Here is a 17,646-nt window from a genome sequence, read left to right as displayed (position 1 = left end):
TGCAACCGAATGAAGTAAGCATGGCGGAGAAGATAGAGACTTGGATGTGTGCTGAGTTAGCAAAATTAGGAATAGATGCTTCAGACGAAAATGCCAGGTGCCTAATCCATACAGTAGTCATGGAAAGATGTAGTAATACTGGAATAAAATGTAACACTTTTTATGACCTCTTTTTACAGGAACACCCCGGTGCGGGAAGACTGTTTTGACACTGACAGATTGTGCAATTTCAGTTTCGATTGATTGCTACAGAATGGTTTGAGTGGGTCCCGCAACGAAGAAACAGCAGTTTGATAATGCATTTAGAAGATAGTTTCCCTTGCAAAATATTACCAGTTTTTTTTACCTGTTTGTTAGGGTCTTCAGTTGGCATTCCTACAAATCGTCGATTCTTGCATGAAATTATTCAGATTTCTCATAAAATGTAGACACACATCTGGCATCTGCGTAGAAACGAATCTTTTTATCATTATCAGTGTCAGGTAACACTCTGTGATGCAGGCAAAGACAACCAAGCAAACTATGGTTTTGATGCTTGATTATTTCACTGGGTTGTAAATTAGTTTTAGTTTGCTAAAGAAACGTATAAAATGGGTAGGAAAATCATCATATTTTGCGACATGTTTATTCCACGTTATTTATTTGTTAATGATACTGCCCATGCTTCAGTTTTCTTTTCCGCATGTCTTACAGGATTGATTCCCAATGCAGTTTAGTAGTTAACACTTCTGCAAGATATTGATTTTTTTATGTAAATACTGATACTATTATTATTATTATTATTATTATTGTTGTTAATATTAACATCTTTTGCATAACATTGGTGGTTTTATTATATGTCATTTCCTTGGTGCAAAAATGCATGCTTCTGACTAAATTAAGACAAAAAAGTCAAATACAATTGTATATTAACAACTTACATTCTTGTAGTACTGCTTTAAGTACTGTACATGCATATGAAAAATCCATAAATTCAGGTATATATATCATGTTATAAAATTCATGTTTCAGTCAAATTCTGTTAGAAATCAGAAATAAGATATATATAAAATCCTCATTTGATCTACATCTCATTGTCAACAAATACAGGATACTAAATAATTCACTACAGTATTGTTGTCAGTAGCACATGGCCGTGCTTGTTTACAAACTATGACATGATCTTTTTATAATTCATACATGATCTCTTCCCAAAATGATTTTAAACTATTTACACATTATTTTTACTTTTAAGATAATTTTTTTGTTGCATACTTTTAAGAGGAAAAAAGTTTTCACATAAGAGAAAGATACATGAATATGAACTTTCAGGAGCCATGCCATGATTATGTTATATCTGAATTCTTGTTATAACTGCATGCTGTAGTGGGGTCACACTGTATTCTGAAGACCGTAGAGTGGCATAAGCATTATAAATTATTACCCCTACTTGGCACCAGACATGATCTTACTGTTTGTAGTCAAGATGTAAAAGCAAAATAATATCAGTATTTTTGGTCAGTTTGCATAAAATCAGCAAATATTCTTTGCTTATCTAACTTTTGGCATTTATTCTTTATCCAGTGAATGATGTTGTAAAAAGTGACACATTGTGGCTGCACTCTTGCCTTCTTTTGATGTGATGTATAAATGGATTGGGCTTAAGTCTTTCAAGTTATTTGCTTTAGTTTTGTTCGATTTTTTCCAAAAGATGATCATGACTTTTGCATTAATTAATTATCATCAGAAATTCTGTCATAGATTTTCCTGGAGGCATATGTTAAGAAGTCAAAAGTGAGATCAGTTGATAATTAGTAGGTTTTGCATGTAAAAGGGAATTTTCTATTTATGTATGATGTCACTTTGATAATTATAACATTCAATGATGTATTTAGATGCAAATATTCCGTTCAGTTGTATTTTAATCACCATTTATTTTCAGCTACATTTTGGCTATCGAGACAGCAGAAGATTTGAAAGAGTATCTACTAGAGCTTTTGGATGGGTCAGACCCAAGAACACAGAAGTTCATTACAGACCTACTTTCTCGTTTGAGACAGTCTCAGAACAATATGCAGGTGTGTGTATTATCATAATGAACTTTTTTCTCACAGGAACATTACAGGAACATAATTTGTGAAATAAAACCTTATATTGGAAAGTAAAACTCTTCGGAGCTGTAAACCAGTGAAGAAGAGTAGAAGGGTTAATTTGACAAATCAACTTTGTAACTACACCTCTGCCCTGCTTTAACATGCCTCATTATAACATGATTACATTTTTGATATTTGGACATTTATGGTGGGTGTAGGGTCAGAGTAAGTTGCCTATCAGTACAGTTGGAATTTGCCACCACCATGTGTGTTGACATAGGGTAGCCACCAACAGAAGGCCTAGCAAACTTAATGTTATATTGGGTCTCACCTGCATGAAATTGATAGGAAAATATTTTATTTTCTGAGAAGTTGTGAGTATTATGATCATTATGTCTTTAATCCACAAACAGATGAGACAAAAGTACAGTGTTGATGAAATTTGACAGGTAATTTGCCATTTGTATTGTTAGTCACATGACTAGACAAATCTCGCAAACCATGACATCAACGGTACAATAGATACATGATATCAACAATAAACTCCTTCCCAATGTTGTTGTACAAATGTTCAAAAATATAAAATGTAAGTCACATACTATTTGTAAAAGAATGAAAGGAAACATAAGTTTCAACATATTTTTCCAAGAACAATGACCAGAAAACTTTCACTGAAACAGCAACTTGGAAAAAAATCAGATTCATGAGGAATAGAGCATGTTTAAATGTTTTGTTTAATAGCACATTACTACTACGTTGACATATCGCTGCTTGTTGAATTTTGCTTTATGGGGCGAATTCCAACTTTTCGCTAGGCAATTGAGTCAGACTCTGACCCCACACCCCAACATAAATTGCCAGATATCTCAAATGGGGTGAGAAGGGACAGTGGAAACTTGGATTAACGGTTTAGGTTCTACTAACATTCCCTAATCATCAGGTCACAAACAAAAGCCAATTGTCTTTTGATCTTGGTGAGTTAATCCACAGCTTAATTCAGCAATTATTTAAATCGTGAACATCAGTTTTCATGCCTAATTATACCAACTACCCTTAAAATTTTTTAGTTATGTTTCACAAATACAGGTATGGTGTCAATTTGTCTTTTTATTTCTACTGATAATGAGATAAAAGTGTTTGTGTAAGAGGGAGCAAATACTTTAATAACTGATTCCAGTACAGTTTGAAACTGCTTATGGCGTTAAAGAATAATTTTGAAAAAGTAGATGATTTAATTCTTTAAATATCAGTTACATTTTGTGTTTGCTTTTGATTATTTAACCAACTATTACCAAATTATTGTCATTAGCCAGTTTTTATAAGGCAGTTGCCAATATACTGTACCAATGTCAACTCATAATTGGAACTAAGTACCTAGGTATTTAACTAATGCCTACACTATACATTGTATCATACTGATGCCTACACTATACATTGTATCATACTGATACCTACACTATTTCAAAGCTTATCTACTAAGGAGAAAAAGAAATATGCTACAGAGAGTCAGGAAGACATTTTTGTGAAGAACTATTTAGTAATGATTTAACTTGTCCCATTTTATCAATCAGACAAATGATACTAATTAATTCTGAATTTTCTAGCAAAATTGAATTAAAGTTTAGATGTTCTTATTCTTTCAGTACTACAAGAAATCAACTGAAGATGAGAGCTACTATCCTGGAAAGGACAAAACAGAGACAAATTACTACAATGGGAACACCAAAGACTCACATCAGAAGTTGAACATAGCCAATGGCTTCGTGAATAGCAGTGTTTCAGAAGTAAAGATTATTATTGGATTGAGTCCAGACTTTTTGTGCATACATGTAGCAAATTTTTTTTCAATGGGTGGTTAACATTTTTCAGGCATGAAATATAGTAATCTTGTACATCTCAGCTTAAAGAAATAGGCAGTATTGAGGATTATTTTGTCCATCCGTCAGTCCTTACATCTGTACAGCTGTGTTTTCTTCTTGTTCATGCTATAACTTCTATAGCACCCACAGACATCAAACTTGCCGGTGGTAGGTAGGTAGCATCGGAAGATGAATCTGTCAGACTCCAAAACTAGGCCTCTTTGACCTATTTTCCAGCAATAAGAAAGTATAAAAATTATGTCCAGACTATAATTCCAATATCTTATCACCTATTGCGGCCAAATTTGCTTGAAAGGTGCATCTAAGGATAGATATGTTTGATGCATCAGATGGTGTTATTGTTGCCTACTTTCTAGGATTTATTAAGCTTTCTTAAAAATTGTCTTCATCTTTCCCGTTGGTACTGTAAATATTGTACTAATACTTGTATTGGCACCAAACTTACATTTTTGGCGCATATTTCAGTGAACATTTTGTGCATACTAAAATTGGGTCACAGTTACCTGCATTCAAGGATTTAATTACTATTTGTTTCAGTTATGTATTGGATCAAATTGCAATGTGTTCTACTCACATGAGCACTGGTCACCAGGACTCGTTTTCTCTGATTTTGAACATTGCTTTTAAGAAAGTATGCGCTCAGGTTTCAACAATTTGCATACGACCACAACCACCAAATGTGTGTGGAAGATGCATCTGGTGATTAAGACATGTTGCACACAATATATTTCTGCATCAAATAGATTTCCATATCACATTACTATAGGATTACTTTCTTTGCTGCCATCCCAGAAAGATGAAAAACATGTCTGTATGTTATGTATACAGAGGGAAGCAACTCTTACAGGTTAACTCCCCTTGTTGCCTGCTCGGTGGCTGCCATTATACCCAGCATAAACCAAGGTTTTGCTTTTGTTTTCATTCTGTAAGATGTCCTCCTGACAATCCTGTTATTCTGTAACTTCTATAACTTTTAATCATCCACAATTTATTTCCAGTAGTACTGTCAAGATATTGCTTTGTATGGTTCAAAAATGATTTGGACTAAAAAAACATCAGGTGAATTTATTAATATATTTGTTGTCCTAGTTCCGACAGCAACACACATTTTCACTTATAGAATTTCCCAGTTGCTGTTTTAGGCATTTATTCTAATTATAACTTGCTTTGGAGCGAGAGATGATTCCAACCTAGAGTTGGAATCATGCATATTCTCTCTAATAAGTAAGATTTTGTTATCAAGATTGTTGTTGACAGACGAAGAAGAATTATTTCAGAATTCAAATGGATGTAAGCCTTTATCTTTGCCCATGAGGGCTGTGAATCCTAAGTCAAATAACACCAAGCTAGAATCATAGCTACCTCAGCCTGTGATGCATGAATATGCAATGTCCCTTGCTGTGTCCACACATGATGACCTTGCTGAATATATGCAAATGTTCTCCATCTCCAGTCATCCCTACCTACAGATGTCAGAACCTTGGGATTTGGGCAATGATGACGATAGTCCATCATTTATAACATTGTCTCAGTTGCCAAAAGTTGCAGATTGCGCCAGGCATCTCTGAAAATATTTTTGACACTATCAATGCAAAAGCCCTCTTTTCAATGCCACCTCCAGGCTGGTGAGGAATGTTACATCAGCTTGACCTATTGTCCTTGATGATTTGTTTTTTTCCTCATTGACAAGGTAGGAGAAGGTTGAGCCTGGGATTCCGTATCATGGATAATGCACTGATGGCCTCCTTAGTCAGAAGTGATGCACATCTGCATTCTTCCTTCAGACCACACCATGTGGCAGCCTTGCACATCCTCTTGTTTGTCTCTTCCCTTCTGTTGGAAGGTCAGATTGAGAAGGTCAGAAGAGTTGCTTCTACATCTGTCAGCACAAGCTTCCATTTTTTTAGATCCTGCACTGAATCATTGCAGAGAAGGAAACAGCAATCAGCAGGGCTACAATAGAGGCAATTCTCAGAGACAATGTAGTTCTGAAATACAACAGTTAAAGGCTGTCATACACCTCCTACTTTTGACCCGTTTACCCTGCCAGGCTCCTCCTTTTTCATCAAGCTTGGATCAACGTTAATCTGTGAAACAGTTGGGTGATTCAAGTTTTGTCAGATGGTGCAGAATCCTGTTTATCAAGCCACCTCTACTTGTTGTCACCTTCTTGATGGAAGCCTCAAGCATAGCTGCCAACCCTCATGATTTTGGAGTGAATTTCACGACTTTTTCAGCAATTCATGGATTCACACCGCAAGTGAAAAATTCACAAATTCTCCAATTCTCAATAATTTTAAATCTTTAATAATATAACTGATTTACCCTTAAGTGCTAGTCATGATATTGGCATACTATATGCTGAAATTAAAGCAAGTAAAGTTTAGATGCATACATGTATAACAAGTTTCCTCTGACATGCTTAAGCAGGTAAGACACCACATTGCCATATAGATACATACTTTCAGGATCTGCTGGAGTATAATTGGTGGGTTATCTTATGTGACAAGGGTGTAATATAATGGGGGCTTATCTTATGTTACTAGGGTGTAGGATAATGAGGTTTATTTTATGTGTCTATGGTATAGTATAATGGGTGGTTTATTTTATGTGACTAGGGTGTAGTATATTGGGGGTTTGTCTTATTTGACTAGGGTGTAGTGTAATGGAGGTTTATCTTATGTGATAAGGGTGGAGTATAATGGGGGTTTATTTTATGTGACGGGTGTAGTATAATGGTGGTTTATCTTATGTGACAAGGGTGTAGTTTAATGAGGATTTTTATGTGACATGGGTGTAGTATAAGGGTGGTTTATCTCATGTGACAAGGGTGTAGTACAGTGGTGGTTTATCTTATGTGACTAGCATAATGCAGTTTGTCATTTGTGACATGTTTTGTAAAACGGGGCTTTATCTAATGCAACATGGGTGTAGTATAATGGGGCTTTATTTTAATGACTAGGGTGTAGTATAAGTTGGTTACCATTGAAATACAGTGTGACCCCGCTATAACACGGTAGTTGGGAGCCATAAAACCCGACCGTGTTATATACCGAACCGTGTTATATGCAACCAAGTCAGTTAGCTGAAGAAAATGTACCCCTCCAAAAAAAAAATTGTGGGGGAGTGTGGGTAATAAATGCAGGTGATAAAATATGTGCTTCATCGGCACAGGTACCATCTTGAATTGATGCATATTAAATGAGAAATACACCTGTAGTGAAAACAGAGAAGACATAATATAATAGTTTACTTTATTTAGAGAACCATGAATTGGTACATATACGTGAATCCTGTTTATATATTAATGTCTAATGTATAGCATGAATAGAGTATCAACACCGTGTACTCACCTGCGAACCTCATCATATACATTGAATCCACAATACAAGTGATTCCATCAAAAATATGCACACACAGCTTTAAAATATTCATTAATTTTGTAACAGGTCATATTGGTATGAATTCAGTGGAAAAACATAGCACAATCACATAACGAATGACGAAGCACATGTACTTTAAAGTACATTCCAAGTCGGTAAAAGTTAGTTTGCTTTTGAAGCTGCCATTGGCATAAACTTTTTCCCTACAAAAAGGAAACTTTCACAGTACAGTTAATGTGTTCCAGTCACATTGGAAAATGCAAACATCCATCAGATTCCATCACTTTTATTTAAGTTTGGTACTGACTTCCTCTGAAGAAAAGTTCTTTGCTGTTATTGAAAATTGTAGTCGGCTTTCTTTGATGAAGGGTGCATGCGCTATTGAAGTCACAGCTAAAGGACATCTTTGGAGAACCAAATGAATGCCCATTTCTTACTGTGGCGGCAACATCAAACAATTGTATTGCATGGTTGAGACTGGTATTTTTTCCATTTGCAGAGTATGTTTTCATAACAGTCGGTGCTTCAAAGGTAATCTGTTTCCTTTGAAATTTCAGCAAACTATTTTATCTGGGTACATTTTTAAAAAGGAATTGGCTGTCGTTTAGAGTATTCTAGTTACTGTCCCTCCATGCCCACTGAATAAACCAATAAGTAAGATGTATTTTTTTTTAGATAATTTTTTTTTTTGTTTTTTTTTTACATTTGTGGTAGCAGTGTGATGCTGCCTTCCACACATGCGTCTGAAAATTAACAAAGGGTCAATGGACAATAGAGATGCAGGTGTTCTAATGACAGGGATTATTACAGAAAATGTGAGCGTTTTGAAGGATTTAATTCTGAGTGAAATGAAGAGGAAATTTACTTACCATCCACATACAGATATCAGTCTTTGTAAATATATTAATTACTAGCGATTGCCGAAAATCCGATGAAAGATAGATTACAAGACAGTGCCTCATCCGGTTGATCTCCATTACCAGAAATGTCAACAACAAAAAGCGGATATTTCACAACATACAGAACTCATGCTATATGTCAGGATAAGCGGATTATGATATAACAATGCACTGTTTAGATGGTTTGTCAGCATGGACAAAGAATTTGTTTATGTAACAATAGATAAATTTCAGTGCAATTTATATCCAGTTTGCGGCTTCCTTTCATGGGGCCTCTGAATTTCTGCACTCCAAACCAATGGTTGTATATAAAAGTTTAAACAGCCAACAATGTCGCCAACAAATAAAAAAAGCCACATGGTATGTTTTGCAGCCAGTAAGGAAAAACAATCCAAGTTTGCGACATTGGCGAACACCTACGCGATCCCAGAATAAACTTTTTATGCGTTTTTTCTTCTTCTTACTTTTAAGAAGAAAAAAATACTTTTTTGTGTACGAGACAAATACTTTTTTGTGTACGAGAAAAATGCATATAAAATTTCTGGAGTCAAGCCACTTTCATCTTGTATTATTCATATGTGATCTCTTCCCCAAAATGATAAGCAAATTTTTACATTTTTTCATACTTTTTAAGAATTTTTTTTTGTGCACAAGTAAAATACATGTAAATGAAATTTCGGGAGCCACGCCATGACCATGTTATATCCGAATTCACGTTATAACGGAGCGCGCTATAGCGGGGTCACACTGTACTAGTAAATATTATTTTTTTTGTAGGACAGAAAGCATGTTCCAGCCCAGAATTATGAAGAAAGTTTGAAAGAACATGGGGGAGGAAAAAAGAAGCAAAAGTTTGTGCCTCTGTACAGTCAAGAAGGACAGGCAAAAGCTGTCATCCACTTGCCAGGTAAAAATGTTTGTTTTGTTCACATCATCACTGGTAAATTAGTTCAAAATTATCATTTTAATAGTCATTACTGGGTAGAAAAGTCATAAACGATTTGCAGTTGCAAATTCCACAATCTCCTGTATCCACCACTCCTGTAATGATGAAAATTTACTTTGGTTTATATACCATGTAGATAAAGTAAGGAACTCACCAATCCCCTCCCCCTTCCACCACTAGGTGAATAGTCATGTACCGGATGTTTATGAATTTAACTTATTAACCCTGCATGAGGTTGTGCCCTATTTCTGAGCTCCACACTGGCAACATCATTTATGCTACACCAAAGTGGGTGATATTACAAAAAAGTTACATGTAGCTCTACAATGATACATGTAGACTTTCTAGTCACATTAAAAATTATCTCAGGAAATTCCAAATTTTTTAGTCCAAAAATAATGCTTTTTGGAACTGGAATTAGCATCTTGGGTTTTACTTTTTGGCCTGAGATCTAAAAAAGACTGATTTGAACAGCACACAGACAGGTGAACCTTTGCAAGGGTAAGTTTAAGATTTGGATTAAAAGGTGGCGTGGACATGAAAATCATGGTTCAGTACACACAGAAAAGGCCAACTGATACCCTTCTGCATATGTGTGAGCCTATTGAAGTTAGAAGTAACTCCAAAAATGCGTTTCCTGTCCCCATTTAAGGTGAAAATGAAAAAAAAATCTTTGGGTTAATGAGTTGAGCTTTTTCCTGCCATATGATCAACATTTGCAGCACATTGCTTTTTGTTATCGATCAGAAATTAGTTTGAATTCTACCTTTTGGCAGTTTGCTGCATATCAGCAATGTTATTTTTGTACATTTGCCGGCTTGATGTGTAGTACTGATGTGCTTACTCCACATGCTGCATGAGTCACAAATGAGGACATTAGCCCCGGAATAGAATTTGAAATATTGTGTATACGTCTTGACAATGTAATATCACTACTAAAGTAAAACAGTAAGGTAAAATAAAAGATTGGGTGGTGCAAGGAAATAAAATTTGATTCATTTTACAAATGAAGAACTTTGTTTGCTCTTTAAAAACAAATGTCAATAACTAAAATTATCAAAATTGATTAGGTAAATAATGTAGATGAGGAAAGAAATGTAAGTATTAAAATGCAGATATAGTTAATAGAGCAAAGACAGACATATGAATGTGTCTAAGTAGATAAATTGATAGGTAGATAAAGGTTTTGAAAATAGATTTGAGAGAAAGAGACAGAGGCAAATGTATCTGTAAAAATCCTAGAACAGAAAAATTAAATGACCGTATACCAAACTGTGTTAACTTAATTTTAATAAAGACCATTTTTCTTTATCCATTTTTCCATTTAAAGTTCTCATGCAGATTTAAGTATCCATCCAATAAGAGAGCAACATTAAAATGAATCACTCAATAGAATATTCCAGTTAGTTCACTCTTTTCTTTTTCTTTTGAAAAGTGTTTTGTCCACTCACATGAGTTTTCCCCAGAATATAAAAGGGCAACTTAAACACATGATTTTATGTGATATTCAAAAGGGCACCTCATTTCATCTTGTCGTTGTTGTTATCATGAATTGTTATTGTTCTTGTTAAAAACATAAACAGTTCAAGATGAAATAATGCATTAAATTGCCCATAACACACTGTATTATTATTATCATTTTTAGTATTAAATTTTGAGAGTAGTTGACTTAATCCTATACTTTATATGTATTCCACCAAAGAAGTACAGGAGTAAAATCCTTGATACTGTCTTACTCATTGTTGATGTTCTCCTTTTTCATCTTTCCTTAACAGAAAATGCATGTGGCATAGTGTTTTGAAAAGAAACATGAATGGAAATTGAATACTTCATCAGGCACAGGCACAAATGTAAAATGTTACCAATAGTTGTAATAATCATTAATTATGGTGTCCATAGGTGACATAAAAATAAAATTTCTTAATTTTAATAGGCTTTTGTTTCATTTTCTTCATTCGTTTGCCCTATAAATTTCTTAGATGAGTTTTGATTTAATTTATTGAATGTCAAGATCTGTGTGTATACTTGTACATTAGATGAACCTTTAAAATATAATTCTATAACCAGCTAGTAGCATTTAGTGTACCCTTCGATTTTGTCCTTTCAAAAAAGTAGTCTACTGCAAAAATGGCAATAGAGATTCCCTGTTTGATTTTTAGCTTTAACTTGGAGCAATAAAATAGTTAACAGTCATTAGATTATTCACTATTAATAAGTCCCAAAAAAATATTAGTTTCTGGTCAGCCAACTGTCCATGTTTTTTTATTGCCAATTCTAGCACATTTTCCCCTTAATAGTTTTAAAAAAAAGCTTTTAAATTTTTTAAATTGATTTGTGCATTTAATTGAGCTGGTTTAGCCCAGTACTTGAAGTGTGTAGTACATTATATATTCTTATGATTATAATGTATGTTTTTAAAAACCAGTGCAATAAGAAATACACTTTTTTTTGCCTAATCAAATCCATGTCAGAAATGTTTTGAGAACAACCATCTTTCTGATAGGCTTATGTTCATTGCAATGTAATTCCATATTAATTATTGTAACTTCTTGGATATTGAAGTGGGAAAAGTCAGCATGTCACATAGAATAAAACAAATCCCTTTAAACATAATCTACTCAGCTGCAGGTGAAAACATCTCATGAGAGCACATGCTGTCATGATATTTTTATGAAATGAGTATTTGTGGCAACATTTTGAGTATTTTGGAGAATTTTAGTAAATAGTCTAATAAGTTCCCCTATTCGCTTGTAACTTTTTCTTGCAGTTTGTTTTCAGATGTCTCATTTTAGCAGAATATAAAACGTTATAGGGGTTTGTGTATGGTGTAAACCAAAATTAGTTATATAATTTTGTTCTTTTGTAGAGAAGTTGGCTTTTTTAATAGTAGCTTTATTAGATGATGCTGGTGTTTTGTTCTTGACATAAAGTAGCTTTTTAATGTCAGGTCCTGAATATTAAACAAATTTATCTGTTTTTTTAATCAAGTATAGTTTTAATTTAGGCTTAAGTTAGTGTGAAACATGATCACTACCACCTAGCTGCTAGATTTGGCTTCATTAGTAATGTTTCAACTGGTAGAAAAAGCAGGTAATGATAATGTGTGGAATCAATTGTCTACATTGCCATGGTGATTAACAGGACCTTGCATCACGTGGTGAATGCAATAGCAGGCTCAGCGATTCTGAATCTCATGACACAAGACCCCTGCTTATCAAGACACATCATACCTTGGCCCTTCAGTCTGCTCTTTTTGGTATGCCATTGCTATTTGGTGGAAATATTGAGGAAGTATGTAAGCAGGGAGCACAATAACTGCCTCTTTATCTCTTTATAACTGAGCATGTCTCAGCCACAGCAAGGAGACAATCACCAGGAAAAGGATAAGTGTCTTTTATATCCTCAGTGTAACTTCATGCTGCAGCAGGCCCCCCATTTCCAGAGGCATTGTAACAACGTTTTTCCTTCCCCATGCTTTCTAATGGCCAACCTTGACTTGTCACCATGACCTGCACCAGCAGACAGCCATCTTTTGCGTGCCAAACTCCATTGTTTTTTAACTGTGTGGATTGACCTGTAGAGAATTAATGGGTTAGCCAAGTTGTTTCAGAGCGGTTTTTGGATTTCATTTTTACTACTGTTACATATATTTAATATGTATTGTGTGATTGACCTTTGTCCATCATTGAAGGTGGGAGTTTGGGCCTGCCTGATTATTGTGATCAATTTTAAGCATGTATACATGTGTTTGAGTTCAGGACATTGGTTTATCCCGTGGAAAAAAACATAATCTACCTGATCTTTGCAAGGTAGGTTGCTAAAGTTTAATTAGACAGATCTGAACCTGTTTATGAGTTTGTTGGAAATATCATTAGGTGACACATTTTATTTAAGGTCTTAACATCTGTAGTGGAATCAGTCTGTTCTGTTCAGTTATAATTTAAGAGGATTTATTTATTTAAACTATTCATTGAAATTACAAAGTGCTGTTTAACTTTAGGACCAAATCACTACATTGGAATTATTGTGAATTCATTCAGAGACGTTCTGCATTATATCATTATGATACATCAAGACTCTTGGCACATCAGCACATTCAAAGTTACTGGCTCATCAGCACATTCAGAATTGGAATTCATTCTGAACACCACTGAAATTCATTCAGAAAACTCTTTACTTTTAGGCTGGTGATAGACATTTTAGGATTATTTTGGCATTTAATTCACAGCACTTTAAGTTCTTATTAAATTTTCATTTTGTATTCTAGGGAAATAAAAATATTTGTTGAATTTTACTAAACTTGTTAGTTTTAACTTTTTTCGGTCACTTAGTTTAATACTATAGAGCTGTAACACCAATCTGCTCCCCTTTCAACTTCACCATCAATGGACGACTTGCCAACTGATCTGGAGAAGGCTGGAAATTTACAGAAGATCTTGTCACCTACTTGACACATGGGCAGTAGAGATAGTTAACAAGCCAAACTCTTAAGGGTTTTACTCCAGGTTAGTAGTAAACATGGCCAGCAGGAATGTCAGTCCAGCCACCCACTGATCCTTCACTGGGATTGTGCACTTTGTGGCTACCAGATGATAGATCTGTTTGAGACACTAGTGGAGTCACAAACTGAGGGGCCACAAATGCAAATTAGTTCTAATAGCCCCATATAGATGGGACAAGTCCTGTGTGAGGATCTGTCCAGTCTTGCAGTATAGATTCCAAGAAAATTTCCCCTGAAACCCAACCTGCAGCCATGGTCACCCGTGTTTCATCTGGACACAGATAGGCCACTCCATCATTCCTGCCTCTTTTCAGGTAAGCCTTATAAAGGAAAAAGAATTCAGCTTTCTGTTTTGGAGAGCATCTCACCTGTTAGAATGCTTTGCTCTGTGAGGTTTACAAGAGGAATGGCAGGTTTTCAGTGTATGATGCAACAGAGTTGCCCTTTTGAGTTCCCCAATCCCACATTTAGCTAACTTTTTATCTATCTTTTTGAGGAGAAAATATTAGCGACCATTACTATTAAATAATGATGAGATTATTGACCCGATCAGATTGGGCCTGGTTTAACGGAAAATGGTTTCGAGTTATTGTTTAAGAATGAAAAAATTCTTGTGGACCTTGCGTACTATAATCAATATTCATCCTAAGTTTATGCACAGTTATTAATTGTGCTTGAAAATTAACCTGTCCTTGAAAAGTCCTTGAATTTCCGGATAAAATATTTGTATGAACCACAATTGAAACAAACATGGCTAATATAGTTGACAGTAGAATTACTGTCAGCCAACTTCCCATAAACACAGACTGATATGGCTATACCAGAGGCATTGCTATCATGAAAGAAATGAAGGTTGTAGTCCTTCATCATTAAATTTGAGAGCAGGCAGTATATAGATAAAGACTTTACAGAACTCCAAGTAGTGAATTTTTATTGCTGGCCAAAGGTTGAAACAGGTGCTGACTGCTGACAGTTCTGTCAGAAAGACCTTGATTTCCAAATAAAAACAATATTTTTTTTGGTAAAATTAATCTTTAATTTGGCTTAATTAAAGCTTCACTTTTTGTCTTCTTCCAGCAATTTCCTTCAAAGGGAATTTCTGCTCCACATGTTGAAGGCAGTGAGATTATTTGGGCATGGCACTGAAGTTTTAAAGCAGGTTGAACTATGGTAACTAAAGTTTTAGGGGTACTTGGAGTGCTGCCCTGGACCACTATTCCAGCACAAGTACAGCCTCTGACTATTCCATCAACAGTCATGACTGGGTATTATGATATGTCTTCCTGGTACACACAGGCCTGGACCCAGTGCACAGACAGCATCTGGCACCCAGTCACACCAGATCCAGTACCGGCTGTCACATATGTCCTACACAACTGTGAGCAAATTGTGACTGGATTTGGTTAACTATTTTCCTGTACTGTCAAGTACCAGACCCATGGAAGTATTCCAGACTAGCTATGGATGGGTCCATTACTGGTCCTGGTTCTGTCACTACCCATTATTGGTTACAATTACTGCTCAATTCCAGGTTTAGACATGCTTGGAGTGACTACCTGGAGATTACCATGTATGCATAACTGGATACCAAATTATAAGTGAGGTTATAAATGAGGTTGCTTTAGCCAGAGGTGGGTGGTTCCTCACTACAACACTGATTAGGGTTGTGTACCACATCATAAATACGGTTGCCTTAACTAAGGTGGTCCCACAATATAAAGCTGTTTAGGGCAGGCATGAAAGTGTACCATAAAAGTGAGGCTGATGTAGACTTAGGTGGTCCCACACTCTAATACTCTCTAGGGTAGGTATGAAAGTGTACCATATAAGTGAGGTTGACATAGACTGAGATAGTCCCACACATTATAATGCCCTTTAGCATAGGCATGAAAATGTACCATATAAGTGAGGTTGATTTAGATTGAGGTAGTCCCCCACACTCTAATGCCATTTAGGGTAGGTATGTGTACTGTAGAAGTCATGTTGACCTAGGATGAGATAATCCCACACTCTAATGCCATTTAGGGTAGGTATAAAGTGTACCATATAAGTGAGGTTGGCTTAGACTGAGGTGCATTCAGAATCAAAACTACATGCATCCCTAAAATTGATCCATGACCATACCAGCATTATTTAAGTGACTGTTATAACAGAATAGCAAGAGGTTACTGTATATATTTTTTAGTAAAGATAGTTGAGAAGATGGATAGATAGATGCTAGTAAAATCAGATTGATGTGTGTTTCCATAGGGCGCCATACCTGTGAGTGCCAAGCATCGAAGCACAAGTTGATTAACAACTGTTTGCAATGTGGGCGTGTTGTATGTGAGCAAGAGGGTTCTGGACCATGCCATTTCTGTGGTAAATTGGTAAGGATTATAATATGAAATAAACATGCCGTTGTAAGTTAAGTGTCATATTGCTAGCATCATGGCACAAACCATGGTAGATTTTGAATAGCAGCATATGATTGGTTCAGTGTCATGTTGCTAGTATCTTGACACTAACCATGGTAGATTTTGAATAGCAGCATATGATTGGTTCAATGTCATGTTGCTAGTATCTTGGCACAAACCATGGTAGATTTTGAATTGCAGCATATGATTGGTTCAATGTCATGTTGCTAGTATCTTGGCACAAACCATGGTAGATTTTGAATAGCAGCATATGATTGGTTCAATGTCGTGTTGCTAGTATCTTGACATTTCAGTGTCAAATTACTGCATAGCTGCCAAGTATCCCATTTTTTCTGTATTTGTCCTGTATATTCAACTGAATACAGGTGTATATTTTTCTTGTTAAAATCCATTTATTTAATTAAAAATGTTAAATAAAATTTTTCTTGCAATTTTCTGTCTAGAATGCATGTTTCCATTCTGAGAGTAAATGTATTGCATGTATATAGGGATATAGAGTTCAAAAATATGATTAGTTCATATGAAACTGAGGCTACCATGCCAGTCTTTAATGCGCAAAGCAGTTGCCAATATTACTATATCTCATCTTCGTAATATTCAACTTATAGTCATGTCAAAATGGAAAACAGAAGATTCAGAATTTTCTCCAGCAAAGAAAAAAGAAACAGAACTGAAATGTTCACTTTTCTTTTACAAACTAGTCTGTTCCCTATTCTGTTACATATTTGTCTGTTCACTGTTCTATTACATACTAGTCTGTTCCCTATTCCATTACATATTTGTCTGTTCACTGTTCTGTTACATACTAGTCCCCATTCTATTGCATATTGAGATATTCACTATTCTCTTACATACTAGTCTGTTCCCTATTATATTACATACTAGCCTTTTCCTATTATATTACATACTAGTATGCTTACTATTATATTACATACTAGTCTGTTCCCTATTCTATTACATACTATTCTGTTCCCTATTCCATTACATACTAGTCTGTTCCGTATTCTATTACATACTAGTCTGCTTCCTATTCTATTACGTACTAGTCCATTCCCAACTGTTTCATACTAGCCTGTTCCATATTCTTTTACATCCTGGTCAGTTCACTGTTCAGTTACATACTAGTCGGTTCACTATTCTGTTACATATTAGTATGTGCACTATTCTATTACATACTAGTGTGTGTTGGCATCCATTAGTCTCGAGAGACGATGGAACTGCGCCCATGAGAGATGTCCCAGTTGGTGGTTGTGCAGCGTCTGCTGTGGCTAAGTAGTCCAATGCGGGAGTGGCAGTCCCTGCTGCACTTGCTGCACTTGAAGGTTGTGTCAGGTGTTGGTTGAAGCTGCTTCTTCTTCCTCTGCGATCATTTTCATCAGCTAGCAAGCGTTGCTTGTCTTCTCCGGCTTTCAGACCAGTGATCAGAGCATGTCGCCAGCTTGATCTGTCTAGAGCGAGCTCTTCCCAGGTGTTGACATCAATATCAAGGGCTTTCATGTCGTGCTTACAGACATCCTTGAAGCGGAGATGTGGCCGTCCGATCGACCT

The 17,646-nt window shown here is 35.6% G+C and overlaps 1 protein-coding gene across 1 annotated transcript in view; it reads left to right on the top strand.

Annotated features, from left to right (window-relative positions):
• The window catches only part of LOC149802146 (activating signal cointegrator 1-like), a 66,416-nt gene continuing 48,770 nt past the window's right edge, over window positions 1-17,646 (top strand). Inside the window, exons 1-5 of the mRNA XM_089956548.1 lie at window positions 1-97; window positions 1,922-2,057; window positions 3,716-3,856; window positions 9,012-9,141; window positions 15,932-16,050. Of these exons, the coding sequence (XP_089812674.1) occupies window positions 21-97; window positions 1,922-2,057; window positions 3,716-3,856; window positions 9,012-9,141; window positions 15,932-16,050 (603 nt within the window). The 5' untranslated portion in view covers window positions 1-20. The remainder of the gene's footprint in view (window positions 98-1,921; window positions 2,058-3,715; window positions 3,857-9,011; window positions 9,142-15,931; window positions 16,051-17,646) is intronic.

Source organism: Sinohyriopsis cumingii, chromosome 4 (genome assembly GCF_028554795.1).
Source record: "Sinohyriopsis cumingii isolate HCF-2022 chromosome 4, ASM2855479v2, whole genome shotgun sequence".
NCBI classification, from domain to species: Eukaryota; Metazoa; Mollusca; class Bivalvia; order Unionida; family Unionidae; genus Sinohyriopsis; species Sinohyriopsis cumingii.
The sequence above is the reverse complement of the archived record's forward strand: the minus strand, read 5'-3'. Positions and strand labels throughout refer to the sequence as shown.